Below are 25,298 nucleotides of genomic sequence, written 5' to 3' on the forward strand. Positions count from 1 at the left end.
CTGCCAAAGAGAATGATGACTATTAATTGTAAGAGAGTTCCCCTTACGAAAAGGAACAATTCCAGGATACTATTTTCCCTCACTGTATTTTGAAAGGTGTGATGCGATCACTTTTTATAACATGGTAATACTATCAATGGCAAGTTGAGACTTGAGATACTTCAATCCCAAGTATCTATGGAAGGCTTACGTGTGCTAAGCTCTGTTTTACGCACTTTATTATCTCAATCAGCACAGAACACCATGGACTGGGGATTTGCTTTCCTCATCGAAGCAAGAAGTCGTGCAGAACCACGCTCCCGCTCCAGAGTCACTGAGGGACGGGGTCAGCACTCAGACCCAGGCGATCAACCTCCACGGTCGCTCTTTAAAACTACTTCCCACTTTACACGACTGACACGTGGGCACGCATCCCACTTTACGCGAGACCGTCAGGCCCGAGAGGTCCTTGCTCCCCACGCTATCACTCTGTAACTGTGTGCTTTTTCTCCTCCTATCCCACAATCTGAGTTTGCTGCGACAGATTTTTCCACAACAAAGAGAGGTGGAAGGTACAAGGGGGGAATTGTTTCGCTGCTGTGTCCCCGAATTCTGAGGTTGAGTTACTGGGAGACTCAATAAAGTCTGTGGTCTTTCCAGTTAGAGTGTATTTTCAAGAGAAGCCGGTATCTGAAATTGGACATCAAAGTTTCCATATACCATTTAGTTCAGAGGATGCCTTAATTTAGGAAATGGGACTCATGATAATATCAATGTTACTGCCAGCAGGAGGCCGTCAGTGGAAAGCAAATACTGTGACAGAGCCCACACCATTTACTGTACAAACGATTTATAGTTATACATAAATACACGGCAGTAATTGCAAGATGTTAAAGGCAGGGAGTAAGTAAATATAAGTGAGTAGACACAACAGTTGAGAAATAACAAAACACCTAATATCCAAAAATGACACACTAGGGTCACTTAGTAAGCCCCCCCCCCCCGCCCCGTGGGGCACCGGAGCCCCCGGGAAAACACCCCCGGGACACACCTGCACCTGATGGATGGCTACTGAAGCCCAGGCAAGATTTGCTGTCGCGACCTACAAAGAAAGGGATGACACACGTTTTGATTAGTCACATGCAGAGACCCCAACACAGCGCCTCCAGCAGAACCGAGTATGAGTCATTTCCTGAGCCCACTGAGTATCTGAATATTTTGCCAAACGCAGAGCATCGAATATGTAGAAGGTTTCTCTTTCGTATTTCCTGCTCCTTTATAATGGAGCCTAACGCTCTCTCGAGCCTCTTAACTTGGGATAAAAAAGCAAGACAAAGGCCTGAGAGCGCTAGCCTCCGACGATTTTCGCAGAAAATGATTACTTCCCAGTTGAACAAAAACACTATTAAAATGGCCTCGGTGACCAGCATAAAACGATGAAGTATTTGCAACCTCCTGCTGACAAGTTCTCAAATTCCTGGCCCTGCCGCCTCTTTTATTGTTCGTTCGCTTCCCCAACATTTGCTGGGTGCCTGGTAGGTACCGGGCACTCCTCTAGATGCCGGGGACCCGGCCACCAGCAGCGACACCGCAACAGCTCACGGCGGACCGTGGGAGAGAGAAAGACGAGGACGAGAGCCAGTGAGGCGCACGGCGCGCCAGCTGCTGACGAGGGGCCAGAGAGAAGAGGAGGCACCAGAGGGAGAGGAAATGCTGGGGGAGCCGCCCGAGTCCACATGCAGTGCTCAGGGAAGGCCTCCTCCGCGAGAGGGCAGCACGTGGGGACAACTCCTGAGGGAGGCGGCTGGGTCGGGACAACGAGGACACGCAGAGCCCAGGCCGAGGGACAGCACGTGCGCGGGCTCTGAGCCGGAGCGGGTCAGCCTTGCTCGAGGGTCCAGTGTGGCTGGGGGAGGGGGGAACGGGAGGCGGGGGTCATCCCGCTAAGTGGACAAGGCCCCTGAGGGACGGGCGCATATGCACCCTGGGAGTGACACACACATCCCGGCAGTAACTGGTTTTAGGGTCAATGAGCCAATTCTGATCCAGGGAATACTTCACGGAGCCCACCGGTTCCCAAATGTATTTGGTGCTGGAGCCTTGACTCGGGATACGCTCTAGGGAGAGGTCGTTTTCAAGAAAACTTCATAAAGACAACCAGAAAGTGAAAATTCTACAAAGTCACCCTGCTACTTTATTTAGTTCATAATACGGCATACTTCAATTTGTCTTGTTAGAATGGATTCCTACTAAAATAAATTACTGGATTTCTTTTTTTATGAACGCGTAGGTATTATTTTTGAGAAAGAGAGACTGCCCATGCATATGACCTTGACTGGGGGAGGGGCAGAGAGAGAGGGGGACAGAGGATCCCAAGCAGGCTCTGAGCTGTCAGCACAGAGCCCAAAGGCGGGGCTCGAGCTCACGAACGACGAGATCGTGACCTGAGCTGAAGCTGGACACTTAGCCGACTGAGCCACCCAGGCGCCCCTAGATTACTATACGTCTAATTGAATCAGTTTTCCCTCTAAGTAAGTACAAAAGAAAAAGTTTTTAAAAACCATCAAAACGTTGTTAAGCAACGTGTGGTTTGCGCTATTCACTCATCTATTCACTGAACAATATTAATGAGTAGCCTCAGCGGGCTAGCCTCACCTCCTGATGACTCATACAGAAGGCTTCTTTGCCCCAGTGCCGATACAGCTCAAGGATGCCAATCAAATCACCGATTGCAGTGACAATTGGTAAACAAAGAACAGACTGTATACGAGTCCCAGACTCCAGGCCAGTACCTCTTGGAAATCGTTCATCCTGAAAAATAAAGGGAGAAAAGATACAAATTCAGTTTCGGTAAAAGATGGAATTGTCACATTATGATTCTTATTTGTCAGAAATCGCCTAATACTTGCAATAAAACACAGCTAGTCTCTTTAAAAGGAAAACCAAATGACAATGGACACTATAAACTGTATCTGAGAAAACGCTTATCTTAGGGGGCACACGCCGCCCGATGTTTACGGCAGCACTATCGACAACAGCCAAACTGCGGAAAGAGCCCAAATGTTCATCGACTAACAAACGGATCAAGAAGACGTGGTGCATGGATACAAGGGAATACTACTCAACCACCAAAGAGAATGAAATCGTGCCATTTGCAACGACGTGGATGGAACCAGGGTGTATTATGCTACGCGAAATGCCTCAGAGACAAATACCATACGATTTCACTCATATGCGGAATTTAAGAAACAGAACAGGTGAATACATGGGAATGGGGGAAAAAAGAGACAGGGACTGGATTTAAGACATTTTTAAATACAGAGAACAGACTGAGGGTTGTTGGAGGGCGGTGGGTGGGGGATGGGCTAGAAGGGTGAGGGGCAATAAGGACACTTGTTGAGATGAGCACGGGGTGTCATATGTGAGTGATGAAATCACTGAAGTCTACTTCTGAAACCAATTACTATACTATATGTTAGCTAACTAGAATTTAAATAATAATTTGGGGAAAAAAAGTTTATCTTTAGTAACCTGGCACCTATGCACAGATACTGCTTTAATGTTTCTTTATCCCTGTGGAGTAGAATTTACTTAATTAATGAATATATATTAATTTCATGCCATAATAAAAGGAATTATGCTGGCTAACACGTATTTATCCGTCACCGTCCATGTGCCGTAACTTTTCCGGGGCCTTTACCGGTATAATGTCACGAGTGAAAATGACTCCACATGTAAATACCACAAGAAGGAAAGTTTATTGTTTCTCTTCTTTTTTTCAGGTTAGAATAATGTCAAAGTGTGTGGGTTTTTCAAAAAGTTTTTAATGTTTTATTTATTTTTGAGAGAGAGACAGCAGGAGAGGGGCAGAGAGAGGGAGACACAAGGTTGGAAGCAGGCTCCAGACTCAGCTGTCAGCACAAGAGCCTGACGCGGGGCTCAAATTCACAAACTGTGAGATTATGAGCCGAGCAGAAGTCGGATGCTTAACCAACTAAACCACCCAGGCACCGCAAATAATGTCAAAGTGTACGTTAACGATGATCTTTCTGATTGAATCTCAAAGGCCCATATTAAGTATTCAAATCATCTAATAATTATCAATTACTTATAAAGAATGAAATTGGTCCTTTGACTTTAATAACTTTCTAGCTTAACAAATCACTCAAAGGAATACAGGGAAATCAAATGAATTAATCCCCAAACACTAATTCTCCTTATTGAATTTCTGCTGTTCTGTAGGAAGCTTTTCATAAATCAATAGCACAGATCTGTATTGCTGATTTATAGGTCTTTTGAAAGCTTGAATATACACCAGGACATGTTCAAGGGACAACCTATATGGTATCTTAACACTTTCCAAAACTGCAGTGTATTTGAGATGGGACATCGTGTGAGTTTACGGTGCAAACATGCTGATTTGGCGTATCCATATGTTGTAATATGACCGCTATTGTAGTAGTTTGCATTTCTATCTCGTCACGTGATTAGCCTACAACTAGATCTAGTCTTTCAGTGACCTTCGTCATCTACATCCGCATCTATACAGATAACTGGAGGCAAAACCACAATTAAAACCCAGGTCTCTCGACTCTAAGTTAGCACTTTCCAGAGCAATTTCCTTACACCTGTTTGCCTACCTGTCCATTTCAGCCTAAACTCAGGGAGTGACTCTTCATCACGAGGCTCACCTATCGCGTGGGAGACTGCACTAAGGGCTCCGTTTCGTCACGCTCCCTACGTCCGCGTCCTTCGTCAGTACCCTCCAGTATCGAGTCCGGGTTTGCTTACGTGACTCACTTGAACCAACGCGAGGGTGGGAAATGCGATACCAGCAGAGGCTTGAAAACTCACTTGCATGTTCCAAGTCTTCTCTGGAAGCCTTGCCACCATCGTTGAGAACATTCCAGGCTGGCCTTACTTAGGGGTGGGGTGGAGTGGGGAGCTGGGGAGGTGTGGGAGTGACAAACACAGAGAACTGAGGCCATCTAAGGCCAGCCAGTTGACGTCAGTTGACGGCCAGTTGATGTCAGATGCACAAGCAAGCCCAGCTGAAGGTGGCCCAATCCAGGGCTCAGGAGAAGTGACAAGTGGCTGTTGGGTGACAGCATTGATACTCGGGCAGCACAGCCCTCAGCACCAGCTGACTCATTTGTATGCATCTTGCTACGACATGAAACTCAAAACAGTAATCATCCAGGGGCGCCTGGGGGGCTCGGTCAGTGAGACGACGGCTCAGGTCACGATCCCACGGTGCACGGGATGGAGCCCCGGGTCATGCTCTGCACTGACAGCAGGGAGCCTCCTCGGGATTCTCTCCCTCCCTCTCTCTGACCCTTCCTTGCTTGTGCTCTCTCTCTCTCAAAATAAATAAAGAACCAAAAAACAAAACAACAAAACAAAACAAAACACCCATAGTAATCATTTAGTTTACATGAATATAAACCTACAATTTATGTTCAAATGTACTGGTATGGACTGAAATAAGAGCTAAAAGTAGCCCTCGGTGGGTATCGTAAGATAGGATTTTCTGAGGACAAAAGTTCATTTACAAACAAATTCATTTATTGATCTGTATCTTGCTCTAATGCGTTTATAAAACGGCTTGAATCGTAACAGCAAAATGATACGCCACCTGCATGAAATAAGTATTTCAGGTTACGAATGTCACAAAAAGCAAAAAGCCATTTACCCCAAGGATGTCTTCCACGAGCAACGTTTTTCTGGATTTGGCCACGTAGGCAGAGATGGTGGTGCCCTGGGCGATGGGCCCGGCAGGGATGAGCCGGGGTTTCCCTTCCTTGATTCCAGGGGGGGTGAACACACACAGACTCTAGAAGAAGGAAAGAACACGTCTTACGGATTTTACAGACCTCCCTGTACTTCCGCACTAACAGACAGACTCCTAGGTATTACTTATCAGTCACGAGGCATCTTTGAGCCAACGAAAACGAGGAAGATGCCTTGCAATGATCAAAGTGGGGTGTGTGAGGTGAAATTCTCTCCGGTATTCCCAATGGGACACAAAACACAGGCTTGATGTAGGACTAAAATCAATGTCCAGGCACAGCAAACCTCGCAAAATGGCCTCTTATCTCGATATATGGAAAATAATAAAATACAAAGTAAGTGGTCCTTGGGGTCCAGATACTGCCAAACGAGAAACAGAGAACATCGGGTCCAACCTGCCCCAGAGGCTGGCACACAGATCTGGAGACAGGATCAGTGACTACAAGTCAAGTTGTTCAGAACATTGTTTCTTCCTCTTTTTTTTTATGACTCAATCACTCCATTCTTTAAACTGGCCTGACTATAAAATGACAGATTCAAAATACTCTCGATAAACATTTTGCTCTTCTCTGTGCAAAAAATTATGGACAAATCTGGGTGCATCTTTCTCTTTCAAATGACCAGGTGGGAAGGTAAAGTCCTGAAGGTATCTTAAAATAAATGTTTTTTTTTTTTAATATGATCAGTTATTTTTACTAAATCCAGTACTTTGAATAAATTTCTACTAAGAATTGCTAACCAAAACAAATCCCCTAGAGATTGGGGGCAGTATTTTGACATCACTATATTACGATTATCTACTCAATTTGAAAAGTATTAAGGTTCAGTAAATCCTCCCAGCACTTTACTTTTATCTTAGACTGGACTGCTGTAAGTTAAAGCCTGAAGACCTGTGAAGCAGTAAGATTAGACAATCCTCTTAAGCTATACATGTTCCTATTAATACTTACTAAGCAAATTCTCGGTAAAGACATCGAATTGGATCTAATTATACACGTATTAGATCAGTGGTCTTCAAGGCTTTGTAATGTCAGAGAATACTTTCTTCCTATAAAATCTTAACTTATAATCACAGGAGAGTAAACCCTATAAACTCGAGCTCCTTCAATCAGCCAGGAGTAGGGAGGAGGAAAGGAAAGCAAAGCATAGGCGCACCCCAGCTGCTTGAAATAAGTCATTACTTACAGATTAGAGGCGAAGTTCAAAATATTTTTATTCACGCCTATAGCTCTATCAGTTTGGACTGTGCCTAAGTAGTATTTGCTATTAAGTACAATGCCTGTGAAAAATATTTTTAAAATGATTCTTATTAAGGGATTAAGTTTAAAACGCTTATTACAAGTTATGCACTTTTAAAAGATTTTTAAGATTTAACTACACATAAGATGGTAAATGACAACTTCACCTTATTTTTAGAGGTTAGACTTCAGTGTCGCTATTTTTAAAGTTACTATAATTCTATTACCCACCAATATGCACATGGCATAGATGATGTAATCTGATTTCTTACCATCGCCACATGACAAGCCAGTGTGCCACCCTCTCTTAAGATTGAAAGAAGAGTAGAAAAAGTATTCAAGAATGGGAAGATGGGATAATTGCAAGAAAAAGGTGTAGAGGATACGCTGTATCTAGCTGGAAGAAAAATCAGAGTTAATGACGATTTTCTCAAACTATGAGAAAGTTAATCCTAAGAAAGCTGCTGAGAAACGTTCTCTTTCTTTACCAAAGACAGAAGGCAGGAAATGAACTTGAATTGAACTGAGGGCTTGCAGAGCTCCTACAGGACTTCCCATGGCCATGACCGTGACAGAAGGTAAACTCTGGGGCAGGCTCACAGCAGTGGCTTGGGCTTTTTTTTTTTTTTTTTAAATAGTCTTTGGCTTTGTTTGTGTTTGAAGATCTACAACAGACATGGTTTTTGGATGGCTTTGTGATATATGCCCTTCACGGCTAGATTTAATAATATCTTAAGTTATAATTAACCTTCAAAAGTCAATCATGAAAGAATAGCTTATACGTCCCTATATTACTAGGAGATCATGTATTTAATATCATAAAATGTTCACTGCCTCTACAGAGTTCATATATGGGGCACAAGCAACAGATAAGCAAACACCGTACCAAGGTTGTCTGGAAAGCTAGTCTATGTATTGGGCTTCCTGACAATAAAAGGTTTGGAAATCTTTCAATTACTTGATTGAATCTGAAAAACCTGTCAACAATAAATAATTACCAAAAAATTAAGTAGCTCTTTACTGTGGAAACTTTATCCTTGTTTTACCAATTACCTTCTGATTTTTGTTCATATTTACGGGATAGAAATGTTTCCAAATGGGAGCTGAGGACAAGTGCTAACAAGTATTGAATAAGTTGTCAGATGAAGGCCAAGGGCTCCGGCAGGAAGGGAGAATGAGGACCAGCCTGGGACTGACACCAGTTTCTGACGTGGTTTCACTTTCTCCCCTCTGCATTAGGGGCTTTCCTGTTCTTTTTTTGTTTCTATGTTTTACTCCATACAATTTCCTGTGCAAAAGTTCCCTTCATAACATCCATTTCTGATGGAAGATCAGTCACTGGCTTGAATTATGTGTTCAGTAGTGGGTTCTTTATGACCTTCGCAGTTGTACGGACTGATTGGCAGCTATTATCACAAACAGAAAAAGTCAGTAACAAACCTCTGAATTAGAGGCTGAATTTTACAGGTATTCAAGGGATGGGGAAGATCTATGAAACCTACCTTTATTTACCCTACAGAAATAAGCAAACGGACAGCTGTGTACTGAATAGTTACTCCCCAGTGGTTAAACTAACACCTCCACCAAATACTTGGGTCTGTTTCTGAATTCTCAACTCTGTGCCAGTAGACTGATCGGTCTACCATACTGTTTTAATTACGACAAGTTTGTAGCACGTTTTGTGATCTGACAAGGCAAGTCTTGCTTTGGTTCTGAATGTTTCAAAGCATTCACAGTTTATTTTATAAGATAGACTTTGCATTTTTCATTGGTAACGGGGGCTGCATTAATGCATTAACCAATAACGAGTGTAAGTTCTAGGGAAACTTACAAAGGAAATAGTAACTTTATTTAAAAAAATCATTATGATCTTTGGCATATGGGTTTGACTGGGATGTTCATATGATTAAGATTAAAAAATATTATATTATTTTTATAAGAGGGCGAAAGGAAACTTCTATCAAACATCACTATGCAATATTTTAGAATGTATTAAGACTACTTATGCATGTACTTATAATACATAATTTATCTATAAAATCCAATGTTGAACTGAGTCTCTAAAATTAATTCCTTCTCTAACACTGTATAAATCTACGAAAGCTTTGGTCAGCACAAACATATTTTAGAGGCTAGAGATAAAAACAACTAAAAACAAGGAAAAATTCCAAAGTTTCAAACCAGAACCACCTCTACTCTTTCCAGAGAAGAAATCAACTGCAGTCAGCGCATGCAACTTGACAAATACTGCTTATTTCTAAGATGAGGTAATTTAAAGCCACTAAGATTGGTAACAGTTGTCATGAGCAGTAGATTGGCTCAGTGAAGCAATAAGGAAGCATTCAAATTATTAAAAAAAAAAAAAAGCAAATTTGGAGAAATCAATTTGATGGAAAATGAACACTAGAAAAGACTATCACGATTTAATTTAAAAAAAACTGATTTTTTGGTGAAATGGGAAAATCACTGACGTCAATTAGATACTTCCGGTGATAGACATTGTTCTCATCTTCCTTCCTATACGCAATTCAAAGATCACTTTATTCATGAAACTTCATTTCTTATGTTAAGGGTTCAACTCACAATCAGTTAAATTTTAGAAATACTTTTAAAAATATATCACTTAAGCTTACCCTTAAGTTGTTTTTCTCCCAAGACACTAGATGGCAGTGGTTAGTAAACGAATTTAGATCTATGCACGTGGGCGTGACCACCTGGCCCCAAATCCACCTGGAATTTTAAAGACAGAACTAACTCTGCAGGATTTTTTTTAGACTTTTTTTTTTTAAGTTTGTTTGTTTCTTCTTCTTCTGAGAGAGAGAGACAGAGAGAGAGAGAGACAGAGAGAGACAGAGACAGAGAGAGAGAATGGGAGGGGCAGAGAGAGAGAATCCCAAAGCCTGACGCAGAGCTTAAACTCACCCCAAACCAAGAGTCAGACACGTAACCAACTGAGCACCCGGCACCCCCCACCCTGCAGGAGTCTTAAAATTAACCTACTGAAGTTCACTGTGCAGTTGAAGAAAGTCACACGATTCCTTTAAACTACCTGCTATAAACTGATTTCTAACACCAATATATGAAAAGCCAGGTACGAATGTACTATATGAATTAAAAATTTAGGAGTTCGAAAGGTTTTACGCTTTTCCAAACAACTCTTATTGATAACACAAGAAAAAACTGTAATGATAATATTATAAAGGATGTAATGTATCAGAGTAAAAGACCAGGTATGGAAGAGAAAAATGGTAAAAACAGTAAAAGTTTAATTAAGCAAAATCCTATCACAGGAAGACTAGTTTTGTTTCCAACAAGTATTTCAACAGCACCTTGTACACTTCGATGTCAGCCCCTGGTAAGGCTCAGGACATATAAATACACTCCTTCGTGCCCTAACTCTGGACCTGTCGCAAACTGCTCCTTCTACCTAAGAAAGTCCTTTATTTCCCGTCTTATCTACTAAGTGCGAGGTCCTCCAGGCCCCGCTGACACAGAGCTAATCATCGAGTTGTTTTTAAAGTGATCCCCCCCCAAGATCCCCTCAAATTCGGCATCCCAGAACACCTGGGGTTTCTCTCCGTTTGCACTCAAGACCAGATGTTATAATCAACTGTGGATTTCTCGATTTCCCCTACATTCTTTGATGACAGGAATGTTTTGTTTGGCTTTGTTTTGTTTTTTATGATCTTCGTATGCTCATCGATTTAGCATAGATTTTTGGCACATGAAAAGTATTTTAAGTGGTTTGTTGAATGAATCGCATCCATGACATAACATTTAACCAACGGAAGTTAGATTAAGCTTCAGGAAGTTTAAGACTCTTGTCAAAGTCACAAAGTGGTGAACTGGAACTCACGGGGGCCAACTCCAGAACCATGATTCTTTGGGAAGCCGTCCTTCTTCCCAGCTCTGAAACAGCGTGCACAGCACGGGACCTGTCTTTCCCGAAGGGCTGGCGGGGGTGCGGGGGGAACTGAACGAGAAGAGCACCGGGGGTGGGGTGTTGAACGAGGGGGCCCCTTCCGGCTCACCACTGCTCTCGGGGACAGCAAACTGCCCAAACAAGGTTGGTACTCAACAGCCTGCTGAATACATGTCCTACTCAAACAAGAGCCTGCTGAATACACGTCCTACTGGCTTTTAGAAGAGCTTTATTTTAATACCGTTTTCAGTTTCTTCCATTTACTGGTCTATTAGGTTTTCCATTTGCATTAAACGGGACAATTTATATTTTCCTCAAAAACTGACCATTTTTTTCCCCTACATTTTCACATTTATTAGTACAAGTATCCTCTCATAATTTATCATTTTCATCCTGTTTTATTTTCTGAATTATTAAACATAAATAACTGTGTCTTCTCTTTTTGTTAATTAGGGCAGTAAATACCTGATATCTGTATAAAGTCTTTAGATTCCCTTGTTCATATGGATTTTCTCTTTCTAAATCCATAGGTTAAAAAGGCACATCCCAAGGGGACAGATACTTTAATTTATGACTGTGTCTCTAGTACCTGCGATTACTACCACGTAATCGTACCCAATAAAAATGTGTTGAATTCATGAATTAACTTATTTTGTCCCTTATTTATTAATGCTCAAAAATGCATACAAGGTGCTTCAAGGATCTGCACTATCCACTGTGGACGGCCTTGCCCAGGGTTGTAGCAATACGCCAATTCATTTTTGTAAACCTAATTGTCTGAATATCCCAGTAACTATACTCGTTTTTTTCTCCCAAGAAGTGACATTGCACATTAGTTTTGTTTAATTTCCTTGTTTTTAGCCATTATGGGGATCTGAACTCTTCAATGGGGGCTAAACACATCAAAGTAGGATCTAACCCAAAGAGGAAAGGGAAACCCATGTTGGTAAATCCTAAAATAATATATATATATATATATATATATATATATATACTTTTTGGATAAACCTACTTGCAGATACTACTAACATTCTCCAAATTGTATTTTTTGTTTGTCAATCACTAAAACACTATTGTATATTTCTGTCCTTTTGGGGTTTTTTTGGTGTGACTGTTTTGCTTTACAAATTTTACTGCATCAACACTTATTGGGTAAACTAAGTAACAGGTCTCCCCTCGTTGCAGACTAAACCCTTCATAAATGCCAAGTGATCTCTTGTTCCAATTTAATGCTTTTATTCCCCAAACTCATCTTCGCCACTGATCCTGTGGTACTTTCTCTCCTTTTGTTTTCATTGTTCTGGAATAGGTCTGCTTCACCTAAAATTCTCTTTTTATTTTCAATCATTCTTAAGTCCTTTTCTATATGTGCCTCCCTAAAACAGAAGACAGTTGTGACTTTTTTAAACCTAACTTACAATTTTTTTCTTTCAGTAACTGGGTCTATCCTACTTGTAATTTTGTTGTGACATATTTTGGTAGAGAGTTCCACAATCTATTTTATGTTTTACTTTTAGTGTTTTAACACTATTTTGTTTGTTTTCTATCTTTTCCTGAACTTTCCATGTTTTCTTTAAATTTTTTCTCTCCAACAATATTAATGTGGGTTTTTAATTCTACTAGGGGAACTTCTGACATACATAAATTTTATTTAAGTTATATTTATCAATGCATCAATTTCAGAAATTAATTACTTAATTTCTGCTGGTTCTTATTTATAAAAAAAGAAAACAATACTTTTATAAGTATAAGCATTTTATAATTCTCCCTGTGTCCATCTTAATCCTTGGAATTTTTGATACAGACTAAAAATTTTATCTCAGTCTGTTTGGGCTACCTTACTATAATTTTTTCACTACAGCATATACATTTTGTTATATATGTGAGTTATTTAAGTAAGGCTTTATAACTATGATTCAAAATCCTGAGGCAATTTAAAAAAGATTTACAAGGGGAGCCTGGGTGGCTCAGTCGGTTAAGCGTCCAACTTCAGCTCAGGTCATGATCTCGCAGTTTGTGAGTTCGAGCCCTGCATCGGGCTCTGTGCTGACAGCTCAGAGCCTGGAGCCTGCTTCGGATTCTGTGTCTCCCTCTCTCTCTGCCCCTCCCCTGCTCACGCTCTGTCTTAAAAATAAATAAACCATTAAAAAACATATGTAAAATAAAATAAAAAAAATTTACAAATACCTATAACATGCCCCTTTTTACAAAGGAAGGAATAGAAGAAAATACATGTGTATCTGCTCACCCCGGCCAAAAAAAAAAAAAAAAAAAAAAAAAAGCTTTATTTTATTAATATGGTTGGCTTACATTTTAGAAGTATGTCAACATCTGTTCAAGCAATAGGGCAGATTAGATAATTTGATACTCCTGAAAAAATCAATTTAAAAAAATTTTAAAGGCTGGATAAAGTACATTTTCAATCCTTTCTAATGCATTGCTGGGCTGAGAAGAATGGACAGAATGCACAGGAATCTAAAAAGAAGTCAATAACGGAACTTACGAGGCAAGCAAATCCCAAGGTGGATTTTTCTAGAGAGCGAGCAAAGCCTGGATGTACTGACCCTCCCTCAGGAAAGCACCTCGGGAGACAAGACCTGCTGGAGGCCAGGACCGGAACGGGCTGGCGCCTCATCGAAGCTGGCGGTTACGGTCAATATAGCTACAGGTGCAAGGAGATTACTAGGACACCAGATTGTCTTGAATTTACTGCTGGAGGGAAAATGAAAATCTCTTCTGAGAAATCATAACTGTGCATCACGTGGCTGTGAGGCTGGAATCCATACTACTCTGTAGTCTGAAAAAAAAATCTCATGAGATAATTTAAAGTTGTGCTGGATTGGTATTGCCTTAGGTGACCGGCCAAAACGAATACATATCCCGTCTCCAGGAAAAGAACTTCAACACAACCCTCAAGAACACCCATTTTAAAAGGCCCGAGGAAGACTATGATTCACGGTCAAAACATCAAATAAAATGAGACACACAAGCAAATAAGCCACCAGCTCTTGACAGGTGGGTGAAACAAAAGCCAAGAGATGTAAATTCTGGGTGAATAAAAAACAATATAAAAGAGGTTTAGTTAATATATCCCAAGAAATAAAAGATAAACTTGAAAAAATATCCAGGGGATAAAAAACTATATTGAAGAACTGAGAGAAAATCCGAAAGAACCCGAAAGCAACTATGTTAAAGTCAATATACGGAGAGAGAATTTTTATTAATCTGAATTCTCTATCCAGCAAAGATGCATTTCAAGGAAGTGTTGAAATAAAGACCTACTCCAACAAAAACTGAGAGACTCCCACCAGGATACCCTCACTAAGGGAAATTCTACAGGGTAGAAGAGACCCGAACGCAGACTTGAACGCACAGAAAGAAAAATGTGGCCGACCAAACACAGTAGTACCCCTAGGTCTCTGCCTTCACGAAGCGTACATTCTAGAGAGAGCCGGATGAACCAATCGTCCCACAAAGCACAAATGTACACTCACAGCTAAGTTCTACGAAGGAGAAGCATGCGATACTAAGAAGGCTCGACAGAGTGAGATCTGACTCGGGAAGGTCAGAATTAGCCACATCCTGGCCACGTTCTCTGCTGTTCCCAGGCCACACGTGGACCAAGGACGCGGTGACCGCAGAGAGAACCATGCCGAGTACCATTGGGCCCTCAGCGCCCGGGTTCACTCACTTCTTCTCGTGTCGACAGTTAGAAATGCTGAGTCCAGCATCCAGGTTTCATCAGAGAACCGGATCGGCCCAAGTTTGGGTCACAAACAGCTGTGACTGAAGGAAAAGGGTCACACGGCAGGTACTCAGCTGCCAAGGCCAAGCCCTGTGAGCTGTCTGCAGATCCCAGGGGCGTCATAATGAGACTTGCACTCTCCTGATCGCACCGAGCTCACGTACACACCGGCACGTTTTAAACACAATTGCAAATGAGATACTAGGTTTTTTTTTTTTTTAAGGGATTCTTAATTTTTAAATAAAAGTCCCAAAATTTTAGAAATAAATTTTTAGAATGAGCAGGGAAGAATGAGCCCTCTTTGTTATTTTAGTAGCTTAGCCATTTAAAACTACTGCCAGTGTCTGAAGTATCATTTAAAGTTTTTGGCAGCAGGAGTGGTATCTGAATAACTCAACTTAATGGAACTCTTGTCTCTGTACATGGAAGGCACTAGGAGAGATGCTGGGTGAATGCAAAGATTAGTAAGAAAAGGTCCTTGCCCCAGAGAGCTTTTAATCCTGTAACGTAAATTTTTACGATGCAAGGGGAGGGAACAAAAAGGATCAACGATGGGTTCAGTGAATCGGCCGGGAAACATTTTTATGCAACGACTTTTCATCCTTTGCGTTACTGTATTATTTACGAGCACCATTAAACGTCTCGGAATACTTGCGTCTCTATTCCTATTACCATTTTATAAACCATAAATAGCACACATTTTGATTACTCATGAACACGAGCATCACAGTGCAAAAAGAAACCCCAAATCTCCAAGAACAATGCCTAACACATAAGAAATAGGTAGTGAAATTTTTCCAAATTTATTTATAAATGCTTTCTATACAGTTAACCTATGAACGTAATTCTTATTGGCTCAGAATATTCTTTTAAGATGTTACGTGTGTGGTTTTAACGTCACAACAAAAATCAAATGCCAGTAAGCTGAACGTCTTGAACTGCTTATGCACGCTGCATTTGACCATGGGCTGTGCTCTGAGTAAGCTGCAACAGAAACAGAGGCTCCAGCCTGTGGCACGCAACACGAAGACAGGCGCACCACGGAACAGGGTGAGCTACGGCCACCGCGGCTCGGGGGTCTCCGCGGAGTAACGCCGTCCCCGCACTGTTTCAGTGGCCTTCGGGAAGTCCAAAAAACTCACCTAAAAAATGCTCCACTTTCGTCCTTGCTTTATTCTACTGCAGGCAGCGTGCTGAAAAGGGCATACGCCGTCCCTGACACCCCAGCCCACAGTGCCGAAGCATCTTCTGTACAGAACGGTCTAGAGGTGCCATTCATAAGACAGGCCAAAACCAAAACAGTAAGTGAACTGTGAGCTTTCATGCCCAAACGTTGCCACGCTGGTGAGATTTTCACCTGGCAACAACCGTAGACAGAAACGAAATACAAAGTGAGTTTGAAGTACTTAATTGCCATGTGTCTGTGGTTTGTAGCCCAGCTGACCTTTTTTAAAGAGCTTATGACACGTTCTTATCTAGAGCACCAGAATCTAAATTCAGATACTTACGTTATTGCACTCTCCAAGGAAATACAGTGCAAATCCATCAGCTTTTGTGGCTGCCAAAGTAATAAAAAAGGAAGAAACTAATCTCAATGGAAGAACAGACCACGTATGAATTCTTTAAGGTGAGACCTCAGAGAGGAATCTTGTGAAAGGGCTTGTTAACATAATTAACGGTCATGCAGCGAATCGAGCCAACCAATTTATGGCTTTATTCAATGACATAGAACATTTTCATTCATTATTTATCAGCTATTGCAAACTTTAAGACGTGACATCCTCACATGCACACAGCAGCCAATGCACTACGCAATAATATGTTTGTGAAACTTTAAATGTTACAACTATTGGAAAATATGTTTCATTTAAGAACGGGATTTAATTGTTAAAGTACTAAAAAATACCAGACACAATATTCATAATAATGAGTAATCAAGGCAAGCATCACCCAAAGAGGATGATGCACGTATCCATGCAGCCTCACGAAGAGAACACGGCTGAACTCCCCTAACACTGCTTCAGGGCCATGTGAAGGCAGTTCCCACGGCAGGTAACTGATATTACTCCCGAGGAGGATCGCTTGCCTATAGACTCACGGTTCACTCCTTTTCACTCGTGCGGCCTTGGGTCAAATATCTGGCCTGCCTTGGCCACAGCTTCCCCATCAGAAAAGAGGTGATCAAGGTACGTACATCTGCCATCTGCCCCAATAAATTTAAAATGCTTTGTGTTGCTTAAAAATTAAGGGTTTCCTTCGTAAAGATGTGACTTAATTCAACAAAACTACACGTTCCAAAGAAACTAGGCTTTATTTAGAAAGCATAGTATATTCCATTTGCACATCTGGCAGATACTTTTTTGAGACTGGGTAAGTTAGGAAGTTTTAGGTTTGACTCATTCTGGTCGTTTCAGAATAGAGTATTTTCACTTCAAACTTAGCCCGAGAATAGAAGCAAATAAATGACTTGCATTTGCCTTGTAGTAAGTATATTACTCTTTCCATTTTCTGCAACAGAATAAAAGACACTTTGGTTCAAAAGTTCTACCAGAAGGAATATAAAACATTTCTTACCTATTTTAATGATGCTGCTCAATTCATAAAGGAGTAATTGATTGTCTCCTCCTGTATCTAATCGCTGTTCGATGTAGCTGTTTAATTCATACACAACTCCCTGCATGTTCGTATCTTGGTACTTTTAATAAAAAAAAAAAAAGAAGAAAGAAAGAAAGAAAAAGGGCATAATTAAATACAATAAGATAAAAATTCCTTAATTTATAAAACATTTTATTAATTATATAACTTTATGTGTGTGTGTGTGTGTGTGTGTGTATGTATAATTTTATGCTTTTACACATTATGCTTTTAAAGAACATTTATTTAAATATAATCTACTAAAAAATTGATTGCAAATTAAATTGCTGTGACATAGAATTATTTACAGGGGTGCCTGGGTGGCTCAGTCAGTTAGGCCTCCGACTTCGGCTCAGGTCATGATCTCACAGCGTGTGAGTTCAAGCCTTGCATCTGTCTCTGTGCTGACAGCTCAGAGCCTGGAGCCTGTTTCAGACTCTGTCTCCCTCTCTCTCTCTGCCCCTCCCCTGCTCACGCTCTGTCTCTCTCTGTCTCTCAAAAACAAATAATAAATAAAAACTTAAAAAATTATCGGAGCGCCTGGGTGGCTCAGTCGGTTGAGTGTCCGACTTCAGCTCAGGTCACGATCGCACGGTTTGTTGAGTTCGAGCCCCACAGTGGGGCTCAGTTGACAGTTCAGAGCCCGGAGCCTGCGTTGGATTCTGTGTCTCCTTCTCTCTCTGCCCCTCCCCCACTTGTGCTGTCTCTCTCTGTCTCTCAAAAATAAATGAAGGTAAAAAAAAAAGAATTATTTATAGGCGCCATGTATATTTCTATTAAAATATCAAGTGTTACAAATTACAGCTTTATTTCTGAAGTTGTACATAGCTATTCGGTAAAAGTAGCATAAAAGTTTGCCAAAAGTGTGCTGCACCGGGTAAAACGAAGGTTATTATTCTCCAGCCACCTGCCACGATGGGGCCACTGCCCTGGTCCGATCCAAACTCTACCCCCGGCTCAGGAGGGAGCAGCTCTCGTGGCCACCCCGTGGCAGGACCAGCTAGCTGCCCCCGGAAGCCCAAAGCTCTGGGCTGCAGGGACACCGGCAGTAGAGGGGTTTGGGGAAAAGGCGGATGCTAGATCTTAGCTACTCCAGCACAAGCTACCGCTGTGACTTCTCTCCAAGGACCCAAAGGCTGTCTTCTAACGAGCTTCCTCACCACTAAGCTTGCCGCCCTAAGCCTGTTCTCCAAACAACGACCATGGTTAAGTTCTATAAGCAAAATAAAATTCTGTCACATCCTGGCTTAAAGTCCTTCCCACTGCACTTAGAGTAGCAGACTCCCCACGGGGTGGCCTCTCACATTCTACAAAATGTGGTCACTGTCTGCCTACGACACCGTCTCAAGCCCCCTTTCTCTTTCTTAACCACGCAGATATCTTTCGCTCCTAAAGGTCGATTAGTCGCCATTCCTCTTCTTCCTTAAATTCCAGTGTAAGTGTCGTATCAGTGCCGGGTGTCCGATATCATGATTTGGCAACTCCGTGCATCACCCAGGGCTCATCACAAGTGCACCCTTTAATCCCCATCACCTATTTCCCCCATGGTCCACCCCCCTCCGCTCTGGTAGCCATCAGTGTGTTCTCTATAGCGAAGAGTCTGTTTCTTGGTTTGTCCTTCTTCCTCTTTTTTAACCCCCCCCGTTTGTTTTCCATTTGTTTCGTTTCTTAAATTCCACATGAGTGAAGTCATATGCTCCTTGTCTTTTGCTGACTGAGCTCAGCATGACGTTCTCTAGCTCCATCCACGGCGTTGCAAAGCACTGTTCTCAACGAATGGCTGGGGAATGAAGGGATGTGGATGAACAGACGAAAGAATGGATGAATCAGTCCCTCAGTCGTTCTGCCAACAGGTACCGGTGATCCTGGCAATCTATCACACACCCTCCCCTGCACAGAAGAGATCCCAGGGCATTCACACAACAACGTGCACTCAACGGAGATGCTGGGTTCCACGGGCTTGTGCTGGCTTGGGAGTACGTTCCAAAAGTGGCCAACGCTTTTTCAAATACAACTGAAACACCAGACCTTCCTGCTATCTCTTCCGGTCTGAGCAAGACTGGGCTGCTAGAGTGGATTTCTTCTAGAAGAATCCCCGAGCTGCATTATCACAGACGATCCCTGCACCGAGGCTGTGCGAAATACGTCCCGGAGGGTGCACTGGCACGTGTGCACAGGTGTGTGCTGTGGGCCAGGAAGGCCCATCCAAGGGGGTTTCTCAACGCACGGCGGGGGGTGGGGGTGGGGCTTGGCGCGGCAGGGCCATGTGGCTACGAAGCCGGCACTCAGAGACGAAGCCGGGGTGGCTCGCATCCTGGACAGACCTGAAGCCGCCGTCGGAATGACCCGGCCAGGCGGCTGCCTGATCCCAGTGTCCCCGGAGCTGGGAGAGACAGGGTGGCCTGCTATCTTCTCATCCGTGTCCCCGGGAAAAGTTCCGGGTTTCAGCGGACACAAGTTTGACTTGATTCTCCGCGGCAAGTCACGGTGCCTGGACGAATTCCAGGCTGGAGCCAATTCACAGGCCCAGGATCCTCTGAGTGAAGGAGGGGCAGGGGACGTCAGGGCAGCCAGGGGGCCGTAGTTCAGGTGCGTCTCAAACGCGAGCCCCAGCCGGCGTGCCGACCCCTGTGGTGACTGCAGTCCGGAACACACGTGTGCCACAGGCGTCCCCAGAGGCTGACAGAATCCCACCCTGACGATCGTCGCCGAAAAGGCTTGAAGACGCAAGACCCACAGAAGTCTGGAGCGACAGCTTCCCCGGGAGCGAGAACGACAGAGAGGAACGAGCGCGCGGGACCCCAGGGCATCAGAACGGAAGCCCGCCGGCACGCCTTCCTTCTAGGCTTCACCACCAGCCGCAAGACTGCCGGCCGCTCCTCCGAGACCCTCACCTAGTGCGGCCACTCCCGTGTCTGCCCCCGGATCGGGCTCTCCGGGAGGTGCGTTCTCTGCTCCGGCCTCTGCCGGGCCTCCTACCTGGGGTCCGCCTCCCCCCCTTCAACCCGGGCACCCTGTCGGCTTGGCTGCACGCGGCCGCACGCAGACCACAGGCCTCCCGACCGACCGGGTGCTGTGGCTCCGTACTGCGCCCACCGAATCAGTCCTAACTTCCCTGGTGCGGTCCGGCTGCAGATACCGCCCAGGTCCTCTGATCGGGTAGACAGCCCTGTGTCGGGGCAAAGCCGGCAGAAAAAAATCAAGAGCGCTCCGAAAGCCCGATGCCCCCAAAGCGTGGCAGGGCCGTCTGGGGTCGCAAAAGCCTATGCTGTTCCCTCACCATCTGCAAACAGCATCCTAACTCGACTGCTGCCAGTTTTGAGGAACTCCAGAGAAAAGATTCCGTCCCAACATACTCTCTCTCTCTTCCTCACCAGTAATTAGAAACATTTGTTGTACATTTTTTCCCCCCAAAGTCCTGGGAAAGAGCTTATCGGAGACTGAGGCTAACCCAAAGGAGAGCGAGGGGAAGAGACACGGATTAAGTCACGAGGACAGCGTCTGAATCCCTAGATCGGGACACACAGAGACCCTCCTGCCTAAAAACCTCACGCTAGACACACGGTGCTCGCGAACCGATTCGTTCTTTGAACACTTTCTCTCTCTTCTGGGGAGGGGAACTGTAGCTGGTCTCAAGCTGGGTTCTCAGTCACCCGACAGAGGAGTCCCTAGAAACACGATACACGGGCAGAGCCCTTGCTCTGACCACGCACCTCGGAGAGCACAGCTGTGGCCGAGGCCTGGGTGTGGGGCAGAGAGGAACGAACAGCTGTTCCCCACCTCTTCTGGGCCAGACGCGGTGTCACCCGTGGGAACAAGGAGGCGATCCACAACACGGGCAGCTTGTCGCGGGCTTTCCTTCCGCCGTGCCTCCGAGCTTTCGTCTTCCCAGTTGCGAAACAAAGAGGTTAAAGCGCACTGCCTTTAAAATACTTTTCAACACGCGCTGTGATGATCTGTGCCCTAGGATTTTAATTTCGTCGTTCGACTTCAAATTCTAATCGTTAACCTGGCGGATGGGTGAGTGCACCCCGCTTCCTTTGATTCCTAGTGACACAATTGCATCATAAGAGCAAAATGTCCTCTTATGGCTACTCGTGCATAGTAATGTCCTATCAACTCTCCAATATTAAAGTCCTATCGACACAGCAAAGATGATTCACAAGAGCCAAGTGGTCTGTCAGTAGATGAATGAATCAAGAAAATGCCACACACACACCACGTATGTATACAAACTAGAGGAGATATAACATCAGAATATTATTCAGTCCATGGGGCGCCTGGGTGGCTCAGTCACAGTTACATGTCCGACTTCGGCTCAGGTCATGATCTCACGGCTCGTGACTTTGAGCCCCGTGTCGGGCTCTGTGCTGACAGCTCGGAGCCTGGAGCTGCTTCAGAATCTGTGTTTCCCTCTCTCTCTGCCCCTCCCCCCTGCTCATGCTCTGTGTCTCTCTCTCTCAAAAATAAACATGAAACAGAAGTTCAGTTCTAAAAAAGGAGGAAATCCTGCTAATTTGTAGTAACACAGATGAATCTAGAGGGCATTCTGCTAATTAAAATAGACACAGAAAGACAAACGCTGTATTATCTCACTTACATGTGGAATCTAAAAGGCCAACCTCACAGGAGTATAGATCAGACTGGCAGGTGTCCGGGGCTGGGGTGTGGGGGAAATGGGGGAGAAGACGGTCAAAGGTTACAAACTTTCTGGGGGAATGCACACTGGTGCAGCCACTGTGGAAAACAGTCCAGAGGCTCCACAAGAAACTAAAAATAGAATGACCATATGACCCAGTCATTCTACATCTGAGTTTTTTACCCAAAGATTATGAAAACACTAATTTGAAAAGCTGTACGCACCCTTATGTTCGTAGCAGCATTAGTGACGACAGGCAACGCACGGAAGCAGCCCGAGTGCCCGTGAAAAGATGAACGGACAAAGAAGGTGTGGTGTATACACAGTGGGAGATTACGCAGCCATAAAAAAGGATGAGATCCTGCCATCTGCAACAATATGGATGGATCTAGACGGTATGATGCCAAGGGTCGGAGAAAGACAAATACCAGATGATTTCATTTATACGTGGAATTCGGGAAACAAAACAAAGAATGAGAAAAGGGAACAAAAACCAGACTCTTACGTACAGAGAACAAATCAATGGTTATCAGGGGAAAAGAGGTGCGCGGGACTAAAGACTGCACGTATTGTGATGAGCACCAGGTAACAGAACTGTTGAGTCACCATATCCTACACCTGAAACTAACGTAGCACTGTATGTCAGTTACACCGGAATTAAAATGAAAAAGATGATCATTTAAAAAAAGAGACAGAGATAGGGCGCCTGGGTGGCTCAGTCGGTTAAGCGTCCGACTTCAGCTCAGGTCACCATCTCTCGGTCCGTGAGTTCGAGGCCCGCGTCGGGCTCTGTGCCGACAGCTCGGAGCCTGGAGCCTGTTTAGGATTCTGTGTCTCCCTCTCTGTCTGCCCCTCCCCTGCTCATGCTCTGTCTCTCTCTGTCTCAAAAATAAACATTAAAAAAAAAAAAAAAAAGAGACAGAGGAACTTAAAAGAACAGACACAGACACACACCAATCCAGTGGCACATGTAACCACTTAAGGACCCTGATTTGAACAAAATGACTTAACAAGAATCTTTTCAGACAGTTGAGGGAAACTGAACATGGCCCGAGGATGAAGGTATTATTGCTACGTGGGGCTGTCAGGCATGAAAATGGCACGTAATTGAGGTTTATGTGTAAAAAAAATGTCATTTCCCAATAGAAACCCATACAGAAGCCTTTACGGCTGAAATCACACGATGACAGAGATTTGCTTTAAACTACACCAGCAATCAAAAAGGGGAGGGGACGTGCAGACGAAAAGAACAGCGACGCGGTCATCACTGAAGCTGGGTGGCAGGTACGCGGCGGTCAATATGCAATTCTCTCTTCTTTTACGTAGAGCAAGTGTCTATACACAAAAGGAAGTTAAAACGCAAAGAGAAGAAGAGACCAGTAACAGCCCAGGGAAGCACCGATCCCCCCGCTGCTTGTTTACTCAGCAGCCTTCCTGCGTGTCCACAGAAGACGGACACAACCCGCACCCCGTGTGAGTTTCACAAAGCAAAGGACTTGGACGCGGCGTGGCCTTCAGCAGGTAGGGGACAAGCCAGCCAACTCTAGGACGTCTCTGCCCTTTTGTGATAACTTCTACACAAATAAACGTGAAATACTAACTACACACACTGAATAAAAAAGGTTACAAACTTTCAGGTATAAGATGAGAAAGTTCTGGAATCTCATGTAGAGGACGGGTCTGGAACCAAAACTGCTGTAGTCCAAATGGAAAACCGCTGGAAGGAGCCTTTCGATGCTGTCGCCACACACACCCCAGCCCTGGCGGGCACGGGTACGTCCCTTGACTTGACTGCGGCGACCGCTTCATAGGCACACGTGGATCAAGTCATCGTGTACTCTACGATGTACACGTACGCTGAAGTATATACCATTCTTATTCGTCAAAAATAAAAATAAAATAATTTTTAAGCAAAAGAATCCTTCAGAAAATAATGAACATCTCGGTAAAAATAATAAGAGCAACGGCGACAAAGGACACGGAACATTTCCGTAAAATCTCCACAGTCCTTCCGAATCAGTCTTTGCCCCCAAGGCTACCACTATTTGTGACTTTTGTCCGCTACAGATTAGCCTTGCTCGTTAGAATGTTATCTAAACGGACTCATGCAACGTGTCCCGTTTTGAACTCGAGTCTATCAGCCTGCGGCGATATCACTGAGATGCGTCCACCGCCGTGTCCCAGTGGTCTGTCCCTTCCACGGCTCGCTGCATGCTGTTGCGTGAACAAAAACAATGTGTTTCTCTGTTCTACCACTGTGGGTCGTGTGGGATGTTTGTGTTTTCTGGCTCTGGGATATTATGAATAAAGCTGCTGTGAACATCTTCGTGTGAGCCCAGAAGAACCCAGAAGTCTTCCTGTGGACACAGGTTTTCGATTATCTTAGGCAAATCTGTAAGAGTGAAATTCGTGGGTCGAAAAGTAAATGTATGTTTAACTTTACAAGAAACTGCCAAACCCTTTACGGTGCTATATATTAAGTACGGTTATCAAAGTGATTTAGGTATTTTAGGCTAAAATAAATTATAAATAGGTCATCAGGTCACGCAAACACCACTGGCAGAAAAGTTCTAACCAAGAATGAGCTCTCACATGGGAAGTTACAGATGGCTGTGAGCCTCAAAGGCAAAGTGAATGGGGGGGAGGGTAGCAAACAGGGTGCCACTGACACTTTTACAAAAAAAGTTTTAAAATCCAAGCAGGGGCGCCTGGGCGGCTCAGTTGGTTAAGCGTCTGACTCTTGATTTCAGCTCGGGTCACGATCTCATGGCTTTGTGGGCTCGAGCCCCTCGTCAGGCTCTCCACTGACAGCGAGAAGCCTGCTTGGGATTCTCTGTCTCTCCCTCTCTCTCTGCCCCTCCCCTACTTGCACCATCCCTGTCGAAATAAATACACTTAAAAAAAGTTTCGAATCCTAAATCTCAACCAAGGGATTAGTACACTCATCCTGAGCTTATCCTAATACTATGGGGAAAAAGCAAAAGCGAAAGCAGCTGCCTTTACTCGTCCTGCTCTGTCATGAGCACAGAAGAAAAGCCAGGCAGAGGTGTTTCGGGGGTGTTCCACAGCAAGGCGGGTCCCCCGTGGCGCAGGAGAAGCGAGTGCACAGACAGCATCTTACAGAGACCCTGGAGGCCACAGGAGAGCAAAGAGCAGAGTACACGGTCAGGACTGAGCAGGAAAGACCTTACGCCGTGAGTTCCCGTTAAAAGTGGTAGAAACAAGCAGGCTGGGATTCCGAAAACCATGTCGGCTCAATGTAAGGAAAGAGAAATAATGGAACCTTAACAATCCTAAAGGACATTATTGTAAGTTTTCAAAGGGTGGTCTATAATATTAACTAATTTAATT

At 43.9% G+C, this 25,298-nt stretch overlaps 1 protein-coding gene across 4 annotated transcripts in view; it reads right to left on the reverse strand.

Annotated features, from left to right (window-relative positions):
* PDE10A (phosphodiesterase 10A) overlaps window positions 1–25,298 on the reverse strand; it is a 369,960-nt gene that overhangs the window by 77,741 nt on the left and 266,921 nt on the right. For all 4 annotated transcript variants that reach the window (XM_042987509.1, XM_042987506.1, XM_042987508.1 and 1 more), the window contains 5 exons: window positions 17,249–17,369; window positions 16,183–16,232; window positions 5,672–5,812; window positions 2,635–2,790; window positions 1,031–1,081 (listed from right to left, as the gene is read on the reverse strand). In XM_042987509.1, the coding sequence (XP_042843443.1) occupies window positions 1,031–1,081; window positions 2,635–2,790; window positions 5,672–5,812; window positions 16,183–16,232; window positions 17,249–17,369 (519 nt within the window). The remainder of the gene's footprint in view (window positions 1–1,030; window positions 1,082–2,634; window positions 2,791–5,671; window positions 5,813–16,182; window positions 16,233–17,248; window positions 17,370–25,298) is intronic.

Source organism: Panthera tigris, chromosome B2 (genome assembly GCF_018350195.1).
Source record: "Panthera tigris isolate Pti1 chromosome B2, P.tigris_Pti1_mat1.1, whole genome shotgun sequence".
Taxonomy (NCBI): Eukaryota; Metazoa; Chordata; class Mammalia; order Carnivora; family Felidae; genus Panthera; species Panthera tigris.